This window comes from Apteryx rowi, unplaced genomic scaffold, assembly GCF_003343035.1.
Source record: "Apteryx rowi isolate R43461 unplaced genomic scaffold, aptRow1 scaffold_469, whole genome shotgun sequence".
In the NCBI taxonomy this organism is placed as follows: Eukaryota; Metazoa; Chordata; class Aves; order Apterygiformes; family Apterygidae; genus Apteryx; species Apteryx rowi.
Window position 1 is genome coordinate 11,529 of NW_020450726.1, and position 20,554 is coordinate 32,082.

A 20,554-nucleotide genomic window follows, 5' to 3' on the forward strand; every position below is an offset into this window, starting at 1 on the left:
ACTTTAGTAACAAGGCAAAAACATAGCAGACTGGATAGCCAAGTGAGCAGCTCTGTTGTTTTGTGCGCGTTTATGACTGATATGCTAGCAGGCATGTGCCCCTCCCTGCACAGGTTGCACAGGTGAATACATCAGCAGTTGCTAGGAATCCCACTGATTTTCTCGGCCTGCCCACCTGCATGGTCACTGTATATACACGAAAAATCTGCTTAAGAAATGGGACATGAGTGTAATCCAACCAAATCCAATGTAACGCTACTGGAATCTCCTAGTGACTGGAAATTATAGCGTGGCTTATGAGAAACGGAGCTATTTTTTCCAGTCAGTTGTGTTCTAACATGCCGACTGTATTGTTTCATACTAAACATTTTGTCCTGGAAAAAGATTATAGCACAGGAACACAAGTCAGAATATAATCCAGGCTTTCTTCTTTTCTTCCTACTAAAAGATGGTAAAATGGTATTAATAAAAGATGTTATTTATTGAAAAGGTGTCCTGCTTCAGCATCTTCAGATGGACATTGCTAAAGCAGTAATTTGCTGCCCAGCCTCCCCAACCCTTCTCCCATAACAGGAGGAATTTCTTACCAGCAAGCTATTCAGGGCAAAGGAAGAATGAAGAAAGCCTCTGAGCAAAGCATTTGTGGATTATGGGATAGTAACTTTTTTTTTTTTTTAAGTTAAAACAGTCTGCTTTTGAGACTTATGAGATCCAAAAGTGCTCCAGAGACTGATTGACATTGGTAGATTTGGGAAGATCAGCTAATACAATCTTCCAACTAGAGCTGAGCACAGAAAAAGATGATTGCAACAATCATTGTGCACTGAGATGTTCCTAAGCTGGTTCTGTTATTCATTTATTGCTAAGAGCAAAAAGGAAACACTCAGCCCAAAACATCCTGATCATTTGGGCTTTCACGTGGGGAATACAGGCTTTTGCTTTTGCTTTAAATCAGGATAATTAAAGACATAGAGAAATCTCTGTACCCTGTACCATCTCCAAATGAAGGCTTGCCTTTAAAATTTCAATTTTTTAACAAATTAGCATTTTCCTATCTGCCCAAATGACTTAGGAGAACAGACTCCTGWCCAGTACCAGTTTTGGCCATCCTTGTGACAAGCAGCAGAATAGAATTTTACTTCTCAAATCTCCAAGAATAGTTCATTTTAAAAACTGGCACCAAAGTATGAATATGGAATGCCTCTAAAAAAACACACTTCAACCCAAAAACATTTTTGAATTTTTTTTTCCCCCACTAAAGCTAATATTGACATATGTGGCTCTCTGTCTGCAAGTAAATGGTATCACCTCCTGTGAGAGTTTCTTTTTGTTTTCTTTATAACGTAAGTATAACATGCTGGATAGTAGACAGCCCAAAATGACTATGGTACAGCTACTTGTTTGAGACTGCTGGCATCATTAAAAGTGAGTTAAGTTGTTTCAAGGATGTCTAAAGTATATGTAGTASTAATTGGAGCATTAGAGAAATCAGTAGAGAAAAGATGAGATCGAGTTAGGTGCACAGTATTTCAGTGTAATTTCCTAAGCTTGTGGGTTTTGAAACTCAACTAGAAAAGACAAAAGCAAGAATTCCTGCTTAAATGCTGTTACACAAAAGGCAAAATTAATCCATAGACATACAAAATAAATGAGTTATTACAGGAGATCAAACAGGCAGCTTGTCTTGGAGTTGGACTTCTCTGTTTTGACTGGAATGGGGAAGAGAATGGGAACAACCATCTGCTTTATATTCATGTAATACTCTTCAGTTCTGTTGCCTCTTGTGCTATTAATTTTGTACTGTGCTTCATAATAAGTTTGTAAGGTTTGTCAAGGTTAAGTTCTAATTGCATCAGCAATTGCTTTATTCACAGCTCCAAGACACATGCCTGTATATTTGTCAGTAAATCTCAGCTTGCTGAGTCCTTCTTTCCGATGGAAACATTCACTGACATCAGCAAAAGTGATTGCGTGCTTTCACTGACATGTGGAAGAAAATAATTTACTATTTTAAAACTAGCTTTTAAGCTAAGCCATTAGGATTTCAAAATCAAAGTCACATTAAAAATTGCAGTTAGACTTTTTTGGATGGTGGAAAAAAAGCAGAATTTTAAAGCTTATAGAACACAGCACTGATCTCCCTAGAAATCTTAAAAATTTGGTGCTGCGGGCTGTGGTAATATAAATCCCTCTAGAGTGCCCTGCCAATAACCTACAATCCTGTGGTGAAATGGCCATTCCTCGAAGTGAGAATAGTGCAACCTCTGACCCCTCTAATTCTGTGGCTTTTCCTATAACAGTGCACTCCATAAAATGACCTTAAAAACCACAATAGCTTTTAGAGACAAAAAATTTACTTATTACTCATTTTCTAACTACTTTTAAAGTCTCCTTTAAAGCCAGCGGAGAGCAGAGGGCGAAGTGCACAGCGAGCATGAATGGAGATTTCTGCGGCGTGCTGTCTGATGATTGCTGATGGAGACCCCTCTGCAAGAGCGGGTTCCTCTGTCCCTAGGCTCAGATTCTGCTTGCCCCCATATGGGGGATAAGACTAGCACATTTCCTGCAACAGTTTTTAATTTTTTGTGCAGCAGAAATTCAAAGTAACTTAAATGGGACCTAAGAGAAATGCAGTGAATCTGAACCTCGTAGACGGTTTGCTTCACATGCTTCACACTTTTTCTTGTTTATTCAGATAAATCTATTTAGGAAACATCTATGATGTGCTGCCCTGCTGTAAAAGCAGCTGTTTACAAGAAGCTACCGTACCGAAGTCCATACATAGCAGTTTTCAAAATACTGAGTGAAAAATGGTGTACGGATAGTCATGCAAAAATAAAAAAAGGCTGTGACTGGACTTAACAATAAGTGAATGAATACTTAAAGAACTAAGTTGTCCTGCCTGAACTCAGAAAAGGTTAGAGTCCCATTTTAAAGTTCTTCCGCAATACCCTTCAAAAGAAAAAAAGTCTGTGTGGAAGTGGCTCAAAAGTATAGCAAAGCGACTTGGGGATTACTGGGCAAATTGAGAAACCGCAAGTCTAATCATAGTAGTTCGGATAAAAGACATATAGATAGGGACCAGCACAGGGAGAGGGGAAGTTTTTAACATTTTATCATGTTTTGTATTGTCACCCAGAATGAGGCTGTCACCTCTGTTCCCAGTGCTGTCATGCTGCCTTGTTCTTCTTTACTACCTTGTTTGCACTGCCTGGTTGTGATGTGAAAGAGGTCTTTTCAGTCCTGTTAACCATTTAACTGCTATATCTCTAGGCCATCACAAAACAATGCTGACTTAAACTCCTCTTTAATTATTTTCAAACACTTTTTGATTTTGTTTTTTTTTAAGAAAAGAGCAAGGATGTTTTACTCTTTGGGGGGAAACCAATTTTCTGATTACATAGGTAGATTCTGTTTAATCTTCAGGAACCCTCCTGAGATCATTATGAGAGTTAGTTTTAGACTGGAAAATACTGGACTGGACCACTAGTGTTAGCTAGCTTTACATTATTTCAGGTCATGGAGAGGACTCCTGGATAAGTAAAACAGCTGGATCACATAGGTACCGGGAAGCACAGTACAGAGATGTCTAAGCAGTTCTTTAGAGAGCCATAGGCAGAGTCCTGAACCTCTCTGCTGTCTTCAGTCTAACACCTTCAGTCTAACACCTTGGGAACTGAGAGCTGGCAAGAGGTATTTTGCCAGACATTACTAATTCTTCTCATCTTAGATTGAAACAGAATAGCAAAATAATATGCTGCCAATTAGAAGTAGCAAGCCCCTGATCTCCAGCAGCGTGGAGCACCCTTTTGTAGCTCGTGAGATGCCAGCTCTAAATGGTGCGGGAAAGCAACAGCTGTCTGAGGCTGCACCGCAGTTGTACAGTGTGCAGGCAAGTCCCAGCAGAGGCGAGCATCTGGCAGGGTAAGGAGAGGCAGTCAAAGGGCCATAATGAGCATGATTTATTGCATGCTCTTGCAATTCATATTATTCTTTTTACAGCTTTGGGCAGCTTTACAGGTAATGCTATGAGACTGCTATGACAATAGCTGGTTGCAGGATTTGAAAGGTACTATATTCCCTTAAATGCACAGTGTCTGTTGAAACAGCTTTTCTACCAAAAAGCTTTGGCTTAATGAAAGAGCAGTAGATTTTATGGAGTACCAGCATTTTCATTTAGCAGACAGATGTGGCACTTATTGTACCTATCTCCCAGCCTAGCTGCTTGTTATCGCTCCTCTGCCAAAGGCTCCTTGAGAAGAACCATGAGAGCCCTCCTCAGTAATAACCAGCAGCTGGGGAGGCTGCAATACCTTCAAGCCCCTGCAGCTGTTTGCTAGGCGAATGTATGTCAAAGCTTCCAGGCATCATGCTCTTTTGGGTAATTCTTAATATCTCACCCAGAATCCATATGTAAGCTTTATTATTTATTCCTATTCTTGTATCTCTACAGCATATAGCGATTTGGGGTATTACATTATTAATAAGCTACACCATGTGGATGAATCAGTGGGAAGTAAAACTCGGAGGGCCTTCCTTTATCTGGCTGCCTTCCCTTTTATGGATGCCATGGTGAGTACATGCTTTAGGATTGAATTTTAATATGAATGGTATTTTTTTTTTTGATGATGATGACCTTAGTTTGCAAAGTCAGTTACCTGATGGGAAACTGAAGGTGTGCAGAAGGAGGGCTTGTCCTCTGCAAGCAGCACCTTTGCATATACCTAGACACATCTTCCTCTGCTACCTGGAAAATGCACCTGGCTAGGCTTGGGAACATCCAGAGATCATGACAAATGTAAAATCCTCCGTTGCCTTGTCAGAGTTAGTGTATGTGCATCCGGGAAGGCACTGGCCATCTCGTGATGAGCTGTCTGTATTTGTTCTCTCCTTCCAATACATTATGGAGGAGTTGGACTTGCTGTGCATTCCCAGACCGCTTGCAAAGCTCACAAGGAGTAAGCTCAATACTTCCTCAAAGCAAATTTGTTGAAAAGCTCTGTGTTACTGTCAGTTTTTGCAGGCACAGTTAAGTCCACTATATCTCGGATGCACGGGCATGGGAGCCAGATGTGTGGCTGGGCTGCTGCTCCAGGATCACCAGGCTTACCGCCCATGGCCTGCACAGCATGAAAATAGGGCAGCTCTCATAGTTCCTCTGCATCTGTATAAAACTGGGAAGGGGGAAATCTTTTCATGGAGTGACTCCACCACTTTCTCTACCACTTTCTCCACTTTAACTGCTGATGATAGCTGAGATAAAAAGAAGTTGGATTATTGGGTTTTCTTTTCCAGACTGGACTCGGTATAACTCAGTAAGCCAATGAGTTACATTTCAGAGGTGCATCGAACTGATGAATGGAGAGAAACTTTTTTTCTCTTGGATTTTTTAGAATCCTAACCTGTCCTGCACAGCATCCCTTTTATGAAGAAGGGGCAGCTTCTTATTAGATCTCAGAAATTTCTACGGAAGCTGTAAAATTATTCCCTTTCTCCCTCCTAGTCCTGGCAAATAGGAACTAAATGCAGCAATGCTTTCTCTGCATTACTGCCTTAAGATTTTCCCAAGCTCACATCAGATGCTGTGGGTGGGAAAGAGCTTCAGAAGTTGTTTACATGTAATGTAACAATCGAAAAACAGCATTCTGGGATCTGAAGTCATTAGCAAATATCACAGTCATTTACCAAACTCTGCTCTGTCTTTTTTCAGGCTTGGACCCATGCTGGCATTCTGCTGAAACACAAGTACAGTTTCCTCGTGGGATGTGCCTCCATCTCAGATGTCATAGCTCAGGTAATGACTGCTCTTAGCAATCAYTGTTTCTGTTGTATTACGGACTCGATGCTTTCCTAAGAGGTGGCTCTTTTGCATAGGGACTGCCTTCCCCTTCTGCCATGAACAACGCACCAGAAGCAGCAATCCTGTGTGAGGAGCGTGCTGTTCTCCGGTAGTTTCCCTGCTGTGTGCAAGCTCTTTGCTGACAGTTGTTGCTGCAACTGGTCTCATTTGACTGGGTCGAGTCAGTCCCTAAGCAATGTCAGGAACAGGGAAGCAGGACTGTTTGGGTTAGGGCCATGCTGTTCTGCACCTCCATAACGCTGTTTTAGAATGGCTAAGAAATAAGCTATATACACATGTACATCTGGGAAGAAGAGAGCTCAGCCAAAGAGACTGATGGTTGCTATCAGTTTGGAGGCTGAATACTTTGAAAGACACATCTCTCCACCATGTGCATTTGTATAGTGCCTTGCACGGTTACACTGAAATCTTGAATGGGGCTTTTTGGTAGGGAAGTGAAGGCTTGATTCTCCAGTTGACCTGTCAGTTTTGCACATGCTGTCTGATCTGGTAAAATGCAGTAGCGTAAGCTATCTTCTGAGTGCCAGTATAGCACTGTTCCTGTTACTGGTCCGAAAGTTGAAGACTCAGAACTGCAGCAGAAACTAACTTTGTTGATAGCCCTGGGTGATGCAGAGAAGATCAAATGTTGTTTGAACTACCATTTGTGAGGGAGGTGTTAACCATCTTTTTGCTTTGTACTAGACATGCTCATAAGACAACTTTCATACTCCTTGCTGATAGCCAGTGTTACACCATTTAAGAACCAATATAGAGCCCTCTTTTTAAAGTATATTTAAACACATTATCAAATGGAGGATCCCAACACCTGTAAATCAGTGACTGTACTGCCCCATTACCAGCTGAAGTAATGACTTGGGAGGAAAGAGCATAATAATAGTACAGCATCAAAGGAAGTATGAAGCCAACAGCACTTAGTTCAATTCTCCATAGCATTTTCCTCTCACTAAGTATGAGCAAATTGTAAACCAGGTTTAACCATTCAGTTCAGCTGTTATTCTATGTTTGGTGAGTACTCTGCCCCTCCTTGATACTGCATTAAATCCCTGAAGATRATAGCAATTACGATAAATGACCTTAACACCCAGGCTCTGCTCTTGTTCTGGCATGACCTACAGAGTTCGCTGACTCTAGATGCATGTCAGGTCATTTACAGCTAAATACAGAAACTGGAATTTGTATTTTGACCATGATACACATGCCCTTTTCACAATAGCTAGTGGGTATGTGATGAGCCAAGGCTATGAAGAATAAGGCACCTGTCTTCTTGTCTCCAGCCTATGACAGAATCCTTGTACAGAGCAAGAGCAAATCCAGAGGACAAGAAACTGAGATTCCCCAGGCCCCAGAACCCCCTACACCTACATCTCCTCCCTAAACAAGCAGTAGGTGCACAGGCACTAGTCAGTTCTCCTTGCATAGCTACAGGTGCACATTTTTGTGACTGACTTGGCTTCTGTTTACTGAAAAAAAATCCTTTTGTAGGGTTCAAAAGAGTTTTGCAAATTCTCATAAAGAGCATGACCTGCCTAGCAAATGTCTGCACAGTGTGATTTTTCTTAAGTATTGAGTACTAGGAATGAAAACCTACCCCCAAACATTGACTTTTATATTCTGTGCAACTCACTTGAATGGTAGCATGTCCTGGTAGGGTTATTCTTGATCCTGCTGTCCACAGAACCAAATACATTTGGATTCCCAGTTGCCCGCCCATCCAGAGATGTTTGGAATAACAGGCATGCTATCAGGCTCTGTGTTTAATGGAAGAGAATTATATCTCGTTAATCAACCCCTTTGCATTTTCTAGATTGAGCATTTAATCGTATGAGATGATTGAATTATGAGCTGTTCAAGTTTCTATTTCAGTCACATCAATGTGGCACTCGGGTAGCTCGAGAGAAAATGGTTATATACTGAAGTTTCACTCAAAAAGTACAATATCAGGATGGCATGGGACTTCCTACTTCTAACAGCTGAGGTGAATGCTTCAAAACATCTGGCTTTTAATTCTGCCCCCCCCACACACACACACAAAAAGCAGAGCTTAGAAGCTGGCCCAAGAAGTATGCCTCCAGCTTCGATCTATCAGAATAGCATGTTCTCCTGGGAAGGGTGATATTCAGCTGCATGCCTGCTGCCAGACCTCACCAGGCTTCCACGCTAACCTTCTGCTATTTATGGCTCTAAGATTGACGCCTGCCCACTACCTTCAAGTGCTTTTTTTTRCACAGCTTCTGTATGACATTAACTCTTAGTCTTCTCATATATGGTCAGATGCAAGGGGGGTTCCTCATTAAAGTTTCTAAGTGCTCCAGACTAGAAAAGAGATACTGTACGTGGCCCTGGTTGTGGTTCAAATAGACTAGCTTGGAGTCAGACAGGAGAAATGTGGGCCCTTAAGAAACAGGCAGGCAAATCACTAATCATTTATTTGTTTCCCCTTCAGGTTGTTTTTGTAGCCATTTTGCTTCACAGTCACTTGGAGTGCAGGGAGCCTCTTCTGATCCCAATCTTGTCTCTGTACATGGGAGCACTGGTCCGATGTACCACGTTATGCCTCGGTTACTACAGGAACATACATGACGTCATTCCTGACAGAAGTGGGCCTGAAATGGGGGTATGTCTTAATACAGTGCATGAAGGGCCTACCCTCTCTGTCCCTCAGGAAAAAAAGACATTTTCACTTAAAGAGGCAGTCTGGAAACTGTTCCAGCAACAGCACCCATGAGGCAGTACTTTACCTGATACTGATACGCTTTCTGCTTAGCAGCTCTGTACTGAGCTCTTGCCTTCTCATACTGTAAGACAGCACAGGATGAACTGCAGCAAGGTAGCTAAGTGGACACTTTTTTTCCTGGGGAAGAACGTCTCAAAATTCCTCTTTCTTTGAATGTCATCTTGGAATTTACATATCTTTGTCTGGTAGCCAGAACAAATTATGCAGTTACCCTATGCATTATTTACTGAGATCCACAACAGCTTCATTTGAATCAGTATTACTGACAAGGGTGACAATATTTTAGGCTCCAGCTATTGAAAACTGTTGAATTGAATGTACCAAACTGACAATGAGTGGGAAAAGCAAAAATCCTTTCACTGTGCTTTTGGTTCAATTCTGCCTGTTTGCTTTCAAAGCCACTTGGTTTTGGGTTTTGTTTTTTTTCTCCCTGTTGCAGGGAGAGGCTACAATAAGGAAGATGCTGAGTTTCTGGTGGCCTTTGGCATTAATCTTGGCAACTCAGCGAATAAGTAGGCCCATCGTCAACCTTTTTGTCTCACGGGACCTAGGTGGCAGTTCTTCAGCCACAGAGGTAAGAGAGTCAGTGCTTAGCTTTACTGCAAACTTTCATTTACCTGGAGCTGCCTCTGTCTTTCTCTGCTCAGACATATTGGCAGGAAAAAAAATTGTCCTGAATACATGTCTGTTTAGTGATTTCTCTATCCCGGAAGACAAGACTGTTGAGACTCTTACCATGAGCACTGCTGCCAGGCCTACTGGGAGCTCACCCAACCTAGACCAGCAGAATTTTTTCACTGAACCATGTGTTCAGTTCCCATGTCCCAAGTTTCCAAGCTCAATATATAGGTATGCTCTGGAGCATTCAGATCCCAGAGATTTCAAGACAGTCATCAGCAGTCACATGTTCCACTGTTTTGTGTCATGTATATTTATGGCTATGCAAATTGATGTGAAATGATACTACTCTTAGAAGCCAGTGCATCATACAGAATAAGGCAGAAACAGATGGAAGCATGTAAAGAAAACCTGTCTCCTGGTTGGGATGTGAAACACACCATGTTTCTCCAAGGAATTTCAGATTACACCTACAGGTTTTGCTAGCAAGCAACTTCTCAGCACTCTCTAAGATGAAGGAAGTGGGAATCCCATGCCCAATTGTTGGCTCTTGTGATTAAAGAAATGTGTCCTGTTCCAGAATACATATTAAGGAGTGTCTCTGACCAGCGCATGTGTGTTGAGATCTCATCATGGATGAGCTGATGGGCGTAGGACTTTGGGTTGTAATGCAGAGTCTTCGCCAAGTGCTCACTGTGAGCTGACCCATTCTCTTAAGAGGTCAGAGGGACCTTTGCCTCCAGTTTCAGCAGGAGGAGGTCTAGATTCACTTAGTTGTTAGCAAATCTCTCACATTTTTTCTATAGGAAAAGCAATAAGATATGAAATGAAAAGGAAAATTCAAATAGCTGATTCCTAACAAATGTCTTCTCAGCAAAGCTAACTTGTCATATATGGTACTGTGTATTTTACTCACTGAGGAGTTGCCAGTGGCTGCAAATAAACAGCTGTGGGAGAGAGTTTAGCAAATGTAACGCATTTACATGTGCAAGCCAGGGATCTGTCTGTTTGTGTGTTAATAATGTTCTCAGTACAATGGGAGCCAGAGCAGATCAGCAGAGATCAGTTTTGCATTTCCTGATAACTTTTGGTTTTAGATACATCACATTTCGTGGCCAGCCTCTTGCATTATGGTATTGTTAGCATGACTCCAAATACATGTCACAGGTGGTAGTTTGCTGGGCTTTTTATACTAGCAGGAATTGTCATATTTCAACTTTCTCTGATTTATATAAGAATTGCCTCTGAAAAGGGAGGTGCTGGCAACACAGATAACACCAGTGTCTGGAGCATCAGTATAGACAGGAGTTTCAAAGGTCACGTATCGATTGCTAGCAGCACCTATCACTGAGGACAGGGTGTCCCCATGAAGGGCTAGCGAGTGGCATGTTCATGAGGACACAAGCCCACTTGCATTGACTTAACCTGCACTGCTTCTCTTCAGACTGCCAGCACCATTATGGTGCTTGGGATAACTTTTTTGGTGTTCATTCTGATGGAGGATTTTTCCCCTGTGAAATACTTCTACACAATTAGGAAAGCTTTCATGCATGTATTTTGGGATCCTGCCAGTCAGAGGAAAAATACTGGAAGAAAATTCAGAGTTAAAACATTCACTAATTTAGTCCAAGTGGAATCTAGCATACAACATGAGGTAGTGAAGTATTATTTTCTTTAGCAGTTATTGTGTCTTTGCAGTCTTGTTGGACATCAGCATGAAAATAAACAAAACTTGAATATCTTTTATATTCCTTATTTGATTTAATCCAATATGGATTTATATGGATGGAAAGTCTGCTGAAAATAGAGTAATGAGGGGAAAAAGTTGCAATTAAAAAGGGTACTGTATTAAAATTCCAGTTTGTTTTCTTTGAACCAATTGCTTGCTCAAGTTACAGTAAACATCATGACAGCTACAAGAAAAATCTTTCCCCTCTCTCTTCCAGTTTACGCTATGGATTTGATGACTTTTTTTCCCCCTTTTTTAAACAGCATAGGGAACAAATTAACTTATTACATGGTCACTTTCCTGTGTTTGTATAGATCTTTCACCAAGCAGGAGCAGTGATTACATTTATAACAGGAAAATGGGATCAGATAACCAAGAAACTGAACATAGAAAGTTTAGCAGTGAAAACGAGACAGCAGTAGTTAAAAAGGGTCTTTCTTACCACTACATTTGCCAGATGTAAAATGAATCTGAATTTAGGTGAATCATAACAGATCTGATTGTGCAAACGAAAGGCAGGCAACCACTTTGATGTGTGGAATTAGCAACGTTGTGGGCTGTTCTCGGTATTGATGCCCACTTCAACTCTGCAGACAGGGAAACTTGGGGTGGCAGTGGATTTCCAACCACCTTCGGGAAGTGTTCCCTAAACACCCTTCCTACATGTAGGAGGGAGGATATTTTGGAAAATCATACCAAACTTGCTATAGAAAAGGAGCTTCGTTTGCGGGGGGCAGGAGGGCATGTGTTGCTGGGGTACCTCTGTTTGRATTTTTTCTCCTGAAACAGGGAAACATGAGCAAAATCTTTTATACATATATGTATGGAGGTTTTTTACTTCTTTGATGTACCTCTTTGACTGTACTTGTGAAAGTACAAAAGACCTAGTTTTAAGTTTCAGATAACAAGTTGTTTCTCATGCTAAAAATGGCCATCTGGAATTATTTTTGTCCAATTTTAGTTGATTAGCACCAAAGTGGGCAGAGACCTTTGTTTTGTCTCCTAAGGGCCTCCCAGCCCAGAGCAGTCAGTTTGACACCCAAAGTCAGTCCGTCTCGGGGGCCTAACGTTTATATTGATATAACTGGTTTGTGGTCAATCTGTCATACTTTAATCTGTTTTACATACGAATAACCAAGTAAAATGTGTATAAATTAAGATTATGAAATATGATAAAAAGCAAATGGGATTTCTAGTGGTGAGCTTTAATGCTGCTACTTGGGAGTCTCTAGAGAAAAAAACTCAGGAGAAATGTGGGAGGGAGGTGTTCAGCTTCCTGAGGAGCACACACCAGCTTAAATTAGATGTTATCCCAAAGTATCGGAGTGATGGTGAAGCTGCAGAGCTGAGCAGTGTAGGTTCATTGCACATACAATCTCCTGAGTGTAAAATGCCTGACTGAAGGGTGACCACTCCAGCAGTGCTCCTGAAACGAAGACTTCCCGCTTGCCTGCCTGCTTTCCCGTTCCATCAAGGGCAATGTGATAATCTTCATGGAACATTGCGTACAACATTAGTTTAACTATCCTCCTCAAAGATTTGAAGTTCATGTTTCCTTGTCTCTTTTCATAGGCAGTGGCAATCCTGACAGCTACATATCCTGTGGGACACATGCCATATGGCTGGCTGACAGAAATTAGAGCGGTATACCCTGCTTTCGACAAGGTGAGTGCCCATGTTAGGAGTGTGGTAAATACATTTTAGTGTGGTTTCACATCCATGGTCCTCCTCTTTCTCTCTTGTACAGCAGTTTAATTTCGGGCTAGCTTCAATGATGTCAGAGGAACTTCTGTCAAACAAATTAACCAAGAATGTTAATTCATGTCTCCTTAATCCTGTCTAGTAGATTCTTTAAAAGAATAAAACAACCACAGATCAACTAGCGCTGCCTTAATTGACCAACTATCATTTTGCTTTTCTTTACTCCTGCTTTTTGATACCTATCTTTTCCTGTCCCACTGATAAGGTTTTCTTAAAGTTCTCATTGACATGAAATGGTTTTTGATGGCTTCAAACTTTTGTCTAGTTTATGAGTTTAGTCTTGTCTCTGAGTTACAGTGTATTAAGCTACCTTTTGAATAGATAGATGCCATATTTTTAAGGATTAAAAAAAAAAAAAAGTTCTCACTAAAATATGATGCAGCTACTTAGCTAATGAATGAATTCTCACAAAGTATCCGACAGTGAAAAAGTTCACATCTCTCTTTCAGAGCCAGCCTGTTCTTTAGATTCTGCAGTATCTCTGGGATGGGTTTGGGTTCATTTGTATTAGTATTTAACAAAGGATATTTCACAGACTGACAATAACAAAGATAGCATACATTATTTTAATGTTACTGACTTAGCTGACTAAGACTATGAAGAATTTTGTTGGCAAATCATCTAATTACATAAGAATGCAAGGACTGCTCCTAGAACTGTGCAGCAGGTAAACAAGTTAGTTTTGTTTAGACTCTTTTTTGCTTTGTTTTAGAATTGCTAATCACTGGCACACATGCTGTGTGAAGAAGAGTGGTGCTCTGTGGCACTGTAATTCAAATACCAAGTCCCTTCCTTCCCTTTATTTACCAAATAGTCAAGTCACCTGAATTTTATGGTTCCAAATAATTAATTAAAAAAAACATTTGCTTGGTCAGGGATGGGCTCAGCTGAAGCAAGCCCTGTTTGATCTGATGCACCATATTTCCAAGGAGAATTTAAAAACAAAACACAGAAAAGACAAATCAGTCATAATTTCCTAAATTGCCTGTTTTCAGCTAAAATAGTCATGTCAGATAAAATACAACATACAGGCTTTTTCAGAGGTCATGCTGCTGAAAAGAAACTGTAGAACACCAAACCAATAAACTGCAAGATTAAATTGGGTGGGAACAGGAAGCAGAGCCTGCTAACCTCAGGTGTTTTGAGCTACAGTCAAGCGTATAACTGTTTCAAACTATTGCCATGCAAAATTAATGGTAATCAAGATGCCTAAATCCAGGACTCATTTCAGCTGACAAAAGATGTGCTATGAGGTTGAGGGGTGTCAGGATGAGACCATGCTTTCTTCCTTTGTTTATTTTAATGAAAGGACTGCTCATAAAGCTCTGAGGAACAAATTCCTGTGGGGGAAAAAAAGCTAGCTTAAGGTCCAAATAGGTATGATGATTGATCTAATTAGAATAGGGATTTTCGTTCCATGTTTTAAGAGCAATTTGGCATACAGTGTGCTAAACACAGTAGCAACAGTATAAAGGGTATCTTATCCTGTCATCATGAGTGCAAATTCCTCCACTGTACCCTTTACACAATAAATACCAAAACAGAAACCCATATTATTTTTCTTGGATCTCTGTGAGGACTGTTTTACTCTTGATCAYACATGATTCACTTGTCACCATGCTTTTCAAAAGCTTTGTTTTCTTAAGCTAAGGTTTTCTCAGGAGAGTCCAGCTAGAACTTCTTTTTATTTCCAGACTTTCTAAAACCTTGGCTGTAATTTTCAGGAGTTGAAACAGTTTGCACGCATGTGGGCTCGGTTTTATTTTGTCAGTTACTCAGAAAGATGGTGATGCTTATGGCCAGCAGAAGCACGATGAGTGGCATTAACTGACAGATGGGATTTGGGATCCAGAAGGTATGCCCTTCCTCAGTGGCTAAACAGGAGAAGTCACAGATTCTTGTCTTCAAAGGGGAATTGTTATCTCTACTCATATTTGTAAGAGAGATGCAGAGTCAAGCTTCAATCTTTTATGCAACTCTGTGTCCACAGCAATTTCATGGCCTAGCACTTGCACTAAGGATAAGAGTTACTACTGATTTGCAAGAAGAAAACAGGAATATCCTAATTCTGTGCTCTGCTTACTACTTTTGCATGGTGATAATGCCAGTATTCCTAGTGGACTGTGCCATGTGATTCATAGCCACAGCACAGGCTGTGGGAGAAGTTGTGAATGCTATTTATCTGATGGATAGATGGGAATGGATAGGCTTTTTAGTCTATTCACTGCATGGGGAGTGCTTCAATCTAAGAACTGAGCAATGTGCAAGAAATACGAATAAAGAGTGTAAGGTCAAGAGTTAGACCAAAGGCAGAGTAGAACAAGAGCAGTGTTAGCACCACTGAGGTAGTTACGAGAGCTCTTCCTCTTTCTTCACATCCATTTTATGTGGCTGGATTTTGATGTGCCTTTTTTCTTTTCAGTTATTTTAGCCCTATTAGAAAGTTGATCCATGCAGCAAAGTTTGTTTATACAGTGGTGAGTAGGGTAAGCAAAGCCCATCTTCACATATATAAAAACTAACGATAACAAAGTGTTTCTTCAGAAACACAAGAAATAAGGACAGGCTCATGAAGAAAATGTTATGGAAAGATTTCATAATGCATTCCCAGAAAGGGCAGACTTGGGAGTAGCTTCCTGCTTCAGTGTATGAACTGCCTRTATGCAAAAGTCCAGCTTCCAAGCAGATAATCTAGGTAAGAGGAGCAGGGCTCTCCAGGTGGCATCGCTGCACTGATCACCACAAAAGCTTTGGATTGCAAAATACCATCAGCTACTCCAATGTGTGTGAAATGGTGTACCTTTCACAGAGCTCACATACATTTTGTTCATCCCCAAGACAGGCTTGTATAAATTTCTATTTCTCTTACGAGTAACTTCAGTAAAGCAAAATGACCATGTGACAGATACTGCTGCTCTATCTGAATTACATCAAGGTTGAATAAGTCTTGTACTACATCTCATGGTACAGTTTTTATCAGTTCAGCACTTATCCGTGTATCTCAAACAGCTCTGTGGTAATTGCAGTAGATGACCCTACAGCCTATTGCTGTAGGGCTACCTAAAGGTGCCCTGCTTTTGATATCCCTTCCTCTCCTTTCACAGACCATTTAGTTTGTCCTAGTGTGTTCCCTGAGGGCAATTTTAAAGCTTCAGCATCATTTGCTATATTATGCATTTGGAGGAGAGTTTTTGCTGTTGTTTTAAATAAAGCTTTGCTACCATGTGAGCACAGAGCCCATGTTCAAGGTGGAACATCTAATAGTTCTAATTATGTTCTGTTCATTAAACTGCATTAACAGAGCCAGGTGTTCCCGGAGCTTTGTTTATATTAGCTGCTTGCCTAATTGGATCAGTAMGGGTGCTTACATTGGTGTATAGATCCTGGACCCTTCTGTGGGAAAACAGAAGGGAATCCTATTTTTCCTGCCTGTTAAAACATACTACAAGCTCTAATGTAAGGTAACAAAAATCACATGGTGTTTCCTTAGAATGAGTTAACATCATTTTTCCAGCTGAAGTTTGCTAAATAGAACTTACTCCTTAGAAAATTGAGGAGATTGCTGAGCCCTCAGTGACCACATGAGCAGTTATTGCCAGTTTAAGTGGAAAATATTCTGTGGTGGTACAAAGTACTCAGTCAGAAAGCTAGATTAAAAAGCAAACAAGCAAAGAAGGGCATGCACGCACGCAGAGTCAGATCCAACGCATGACCCTGGAGCTGTCAGCTCCCCAGCAATCTGGAGCCAAGCTAATGCTCGTTATCTCTCTCTCACCCTAGAATAACCCCAGCAATAAATTGGTGAACACTAACAGCACCGTCACAGCGACACATATCAAGAAGTTCACTTTTGTCTGCATGGCATTGTCCTTAACGGTAAGAAACCTTTGGTCAACTCTCTGGCTTTCTTCTAAAGCAGAAAATTATCTTCCATACCTAATGCTAAAGCACTAGCAGTTCAAGAAAGGTGAGTTTTCTCTTGATTTCATCTCAGGGAAAAGGGAATGCGGCCAGAGTAATGTGCTTAGAGCACTAAGAAAATCAGCCAGCAGCAACTCAGACTAGAGATCTTGAAGGCAAGAGTTACTTAATTGTTCAATGAAAACAACAAGCAGCCTCTGAAACCCTCACTACTTCTCATTTTGAGTCAGCTTCCAGATGCAAGGAGGTATCAGAGATCCCCATTTTTTTTCTTTTTATCTCCTTTTTCAAGAACAGAATTGCGGATAACCAGCTTATCAAGAAAATGAAGCACCACATTTGTCTAATGTGGACTGGGATGACAGGCTGTCCCCTAGCATCCATAATTTACTGCGAATGATGGAAAAGGTGGCGTGTGTTGCAAGTGCAGTAGCTATTCCATGCTCTCTCACATGGCACGAGTCTTCCACGCTAAGGGTACTTTCATGCATGTTGGCTTTGTTTACCCTCAAAATGAGCTAAAAAGGGCAATCTCAGAGACTGTGCTGACATGGGAAAAAAAAACAAAACTTGTCTGCTGGGAAAAAATTGCAAGGACTAACAGCTAAGTTCTGCAGACTGCAAGGTTTGTGTGAATGATTTTACTCCAGCCAGAGAGACTAATTCTAGTATTCTAGTTAGAAATACCTACTCTACTTTTAAAAAAGGCATAAAGAGAGATGTATTCCATAACAGTAACTTGGGCCCTGAATACCAAAGGGAATATTTATCAGTCTTTCCATTTCAGTCCTCCTTTAAACCTCCCACTACACCTCCTTTATAACAAGCAGTTTTAAAAGAAACTAAACAATTTAAAGTCATAATAGTATTTCATGATTTTTTTTTTCATCTATCCAATTTCTGGTCAAAAGTAATACATGCTCTTAAAAATATAAGCTTAAGTATGTTACACTATAGTATTATGTCTATCATGTGCTATATACCCAAAGATTTGCAGAATTAAAGGTAGGAAATCAACAGAGGCTAGTCTGGTTTTTGTTTTGTTTGTTTTTATTCATCTATGAAGGTGCTTAGAGTGACAGTGATGAACATCCAAATTGTTCCAGTCAGCTGCGTAGCCTCTCTGTCTGGAGCTGGAACAAGTTTGTGATTGTGTGCAAGTGTAGCAGACTGCCGAATTACTGAAGATATAGTGATAGTTCCAGCTCAAATCAACATCTGTTGCTGGTTTATTAGAGCTTACCATGGAATTTAAGGGGAAAAAAAATCACATGAGAGGGGTTTTGAGTTTTGCTCTGAAGCAAGATTTGAGAGAGATGGTCTTTTCACTTTAAAACAGAAGTTCCACAAAACTCCTGATGAGTCCTGATAAGAAATTCAGCTTTCTCTTTCTTGACTTCAGAAAGTAACCCACTACAAACATCTGCAGATCAGAAGCTTGTCTTGTATTTAGGCCTAAGGGTCTTATCTGCTCCATATAAAGCTTCACCAGAGGTCAGTTCATGCTTCCTTGATTTTCCAGCCTAATGAGGAAATCTTGCTGCACCCACATCATTTCAAAGTGACTAGCTTGCATGCATACAATATGCATTTTCTAAGAAAGCTGTTTCTGCACAAGTCTGTTTAGCAACAAACAGGTAGTAGTGGAAAACAAAACTTGCATAGGATTGTGGATAATAGCAAATGATGGAGTAGATGAGTATGGTAAATGCAACTCGTATTTCTACATAGGATAGATTTACATTAGTGTTTGGAATGAGTCAATCTGCTATCTTCCCCCTTTGGATGGACTTGCATGACCAACAGTACCTCTGTCCAGGATGGTTATTAGCAGATTTGAGATGGTCAGGCAGGGCCATGGCAGGGCTGAAGCCAGCACCACTGCGGCATCCCAGGGCAGCAGCTGACGGCCCTGGGCTGTGCTGAGATGGGGCTGGGCAGGGTAGGGTGTCTGTTCATTCCTAGATTTAAGCTTGGACTCTTTTTCCACACGGTTTAGAAGCCAGCAGCACTGACTCTCAACTTGTACTTCCTACAACACATAATGGTGACAGATGTACGTCTTCAGTGAATGTGTCATTCACTGCCATCATCTGGAGACTTTCTGCAGTTTTCATGTCATCTCCCATCACACACCTTGAGGCTTTCTCTAGTGCTACTCACCTTGGTCTGCCAGTCCAAGGTCGTGTTCTCCTTGATAGCTAGAGCTCCCTTGAAATCTGTCAGTATTTGCAGAGACCCACAAAGGGGAAAAACTTTCCTCTTTATAAACTGTTCTGAGAATTCTATTTCCATTTCAAAGCTTTCTCTGAACTGATTATTTTCTTAACCCTTCTGGGCATTTATCAGCTTACTTAAGTTCTGATAGATCATGAGATTCTCATATTACTGGCACCACCCTGTGCAGAGCTATTTTTAATTACTGCAATAGGCTTTTGCTTTATAACTTTTCAGGATACTTTTTTCAAAAGGTCTCCTTAGTACTAAGCAAGGGAAGTTCTTTCATAAGGTCATCCTAGGAAATTTCATCTGCACTGAAATTCCAGAAACACTTTTATGTCCATTGCTTTTTCTGTCCTGTTTCTATTTTTGCCTACTAGTGGCACATTCTTAGGATGCTTGTCAATGGACAGAGGGGAAAAAAAGACACATGAGCTCTAAAGACTCAATTTGGTTCAAGGGCCTGAGCCTGCAAATACTTTGGCACACAAGTTCACCTGAACTAGCTGAGCTCCCGTGACCATCAGTGACTGCATGTGTTTTCCTGGAGAGGCTCTACTGCAGTGAATGGCAGTCAAACTAGTGAAATCATCGCTGGCGAGATCATGTTCTTCCAGATCAGAGGGAAAGTGGGAAACAGTTCTCCCAGGCTGGCCAAGGGATCAAAAGAGATCAAAACAAGACAAGTACGTAGACATAGCACATGAGTCCATTCTCCACTGGATGCTCTATAGAAGGATTCCAGAAAACATAGAGATGAAAGAATCCCATTAATCACTGGAAAAAATAATAGTCATACTTTTAATATGAGCAGCAATCCTGCTGCAAAGTAGCCTCCCAGTGTAAAATCCTGAGAAACCTCCCAATCACTGAATACCTGCTACTTCATAGGATTGGAAGGCAAATGCCCTACCTCTTTTCACTGACCAGTTGTGCTTGCACAAGAAGCATCCCAAACCAACTGCAGCAGAGCCACTTTTACTCTTGTTGACAGTGGCAGTAGTGGTCTAGAGTAGAAAAAAACGCATGGTATTTTCATAGGACTTTCTATTTTAATGTTCATAGGATCTGAAGGTTTTGCTTTGATAGCATTTCAGGTGCAGCAGAGCCTTCCCAGGCTGACCAGGGAACATGCAGATGTGTTCTGCTGAATGTGAGCCTAAGTACTGCCTCATAGCTTGAAACATCAGCCTGGGATTAAAGCTGCTTCCTCAAAAATTGGGAATCAGTTGTATTGCTTAGCGAAAAAAGTCTAGACAAGCTGTTTCATTTAAAGGCTGTAGATAGCAGCTATTAGACTCCTAATATGCAAGACAGCTGATGTGATTAGTCATAATGATGTGGTTTTGATTATAAGTAAGCAGTGGCTCCTTCCAACAGTCCTGTTTTGTGGGGGTATATAATTGAACATAAAATTCATATAGGAGAAGGGAGGCACTCAGCTGAACAATTTTTCCCATACAGTTAGATTTTAGACAAATAAGTCATGTTTGATAATTTACTCTTGAGTGTGCATAGTGCCACTTGCCATTATTGATTACTTCACCGTCATTTATAAGGCGCTTTGGGCAAAAATGCTTCTTTCTACAAGTAGAGCTATTGCTCCATGCACCAGTATTGCTGCCAATACTAGATAAGGCTGTTGAAGAATGAAACATTTTGGTTCAATGCTAGACCTCTTGATATGACCCTAGAAATCAGTCCCTAG

General features: G+C 40.8%; 1 protein-coding gene across 1 annotated transcript in view; it reads left to right on the forward strand.

Annotated features, from left to right (window-relative positions):
- The window catches only part of ANKH (ANKH inorganic pyrophosphate transport regulator), a 50,371-nt gene that overhangs the window by 10,566 nt on the left and 19,251 nt on the right, over nt 1–20,554 (forward strand). The window contains exons 3-8 of the mRNA XM_026077920.1: nt 4,454–4,572; nt 5,711–5,794; nt 8,307–8,477; nt 9,037–9,171; nt 12,517–12,609; nt 16,486–16,581. Of these exons, the coding sequence (XP_025933705.1) occupies nt 4,454–4,572; nt 5,711–5,794; nt 8,307–8,477; nt 9,037–9,171; nt 12,517–12,609; nt 16,486–16,581 (698 nt within the window). The remainder of the gene's footprint in view (nt 1–4,453; nt 4,573–5,710; nt 5,795–8,306; nt 8,478–9,036; nt 9,172–12,516; nt 12,610–16,485; nt 16,582–20,554) is intronic.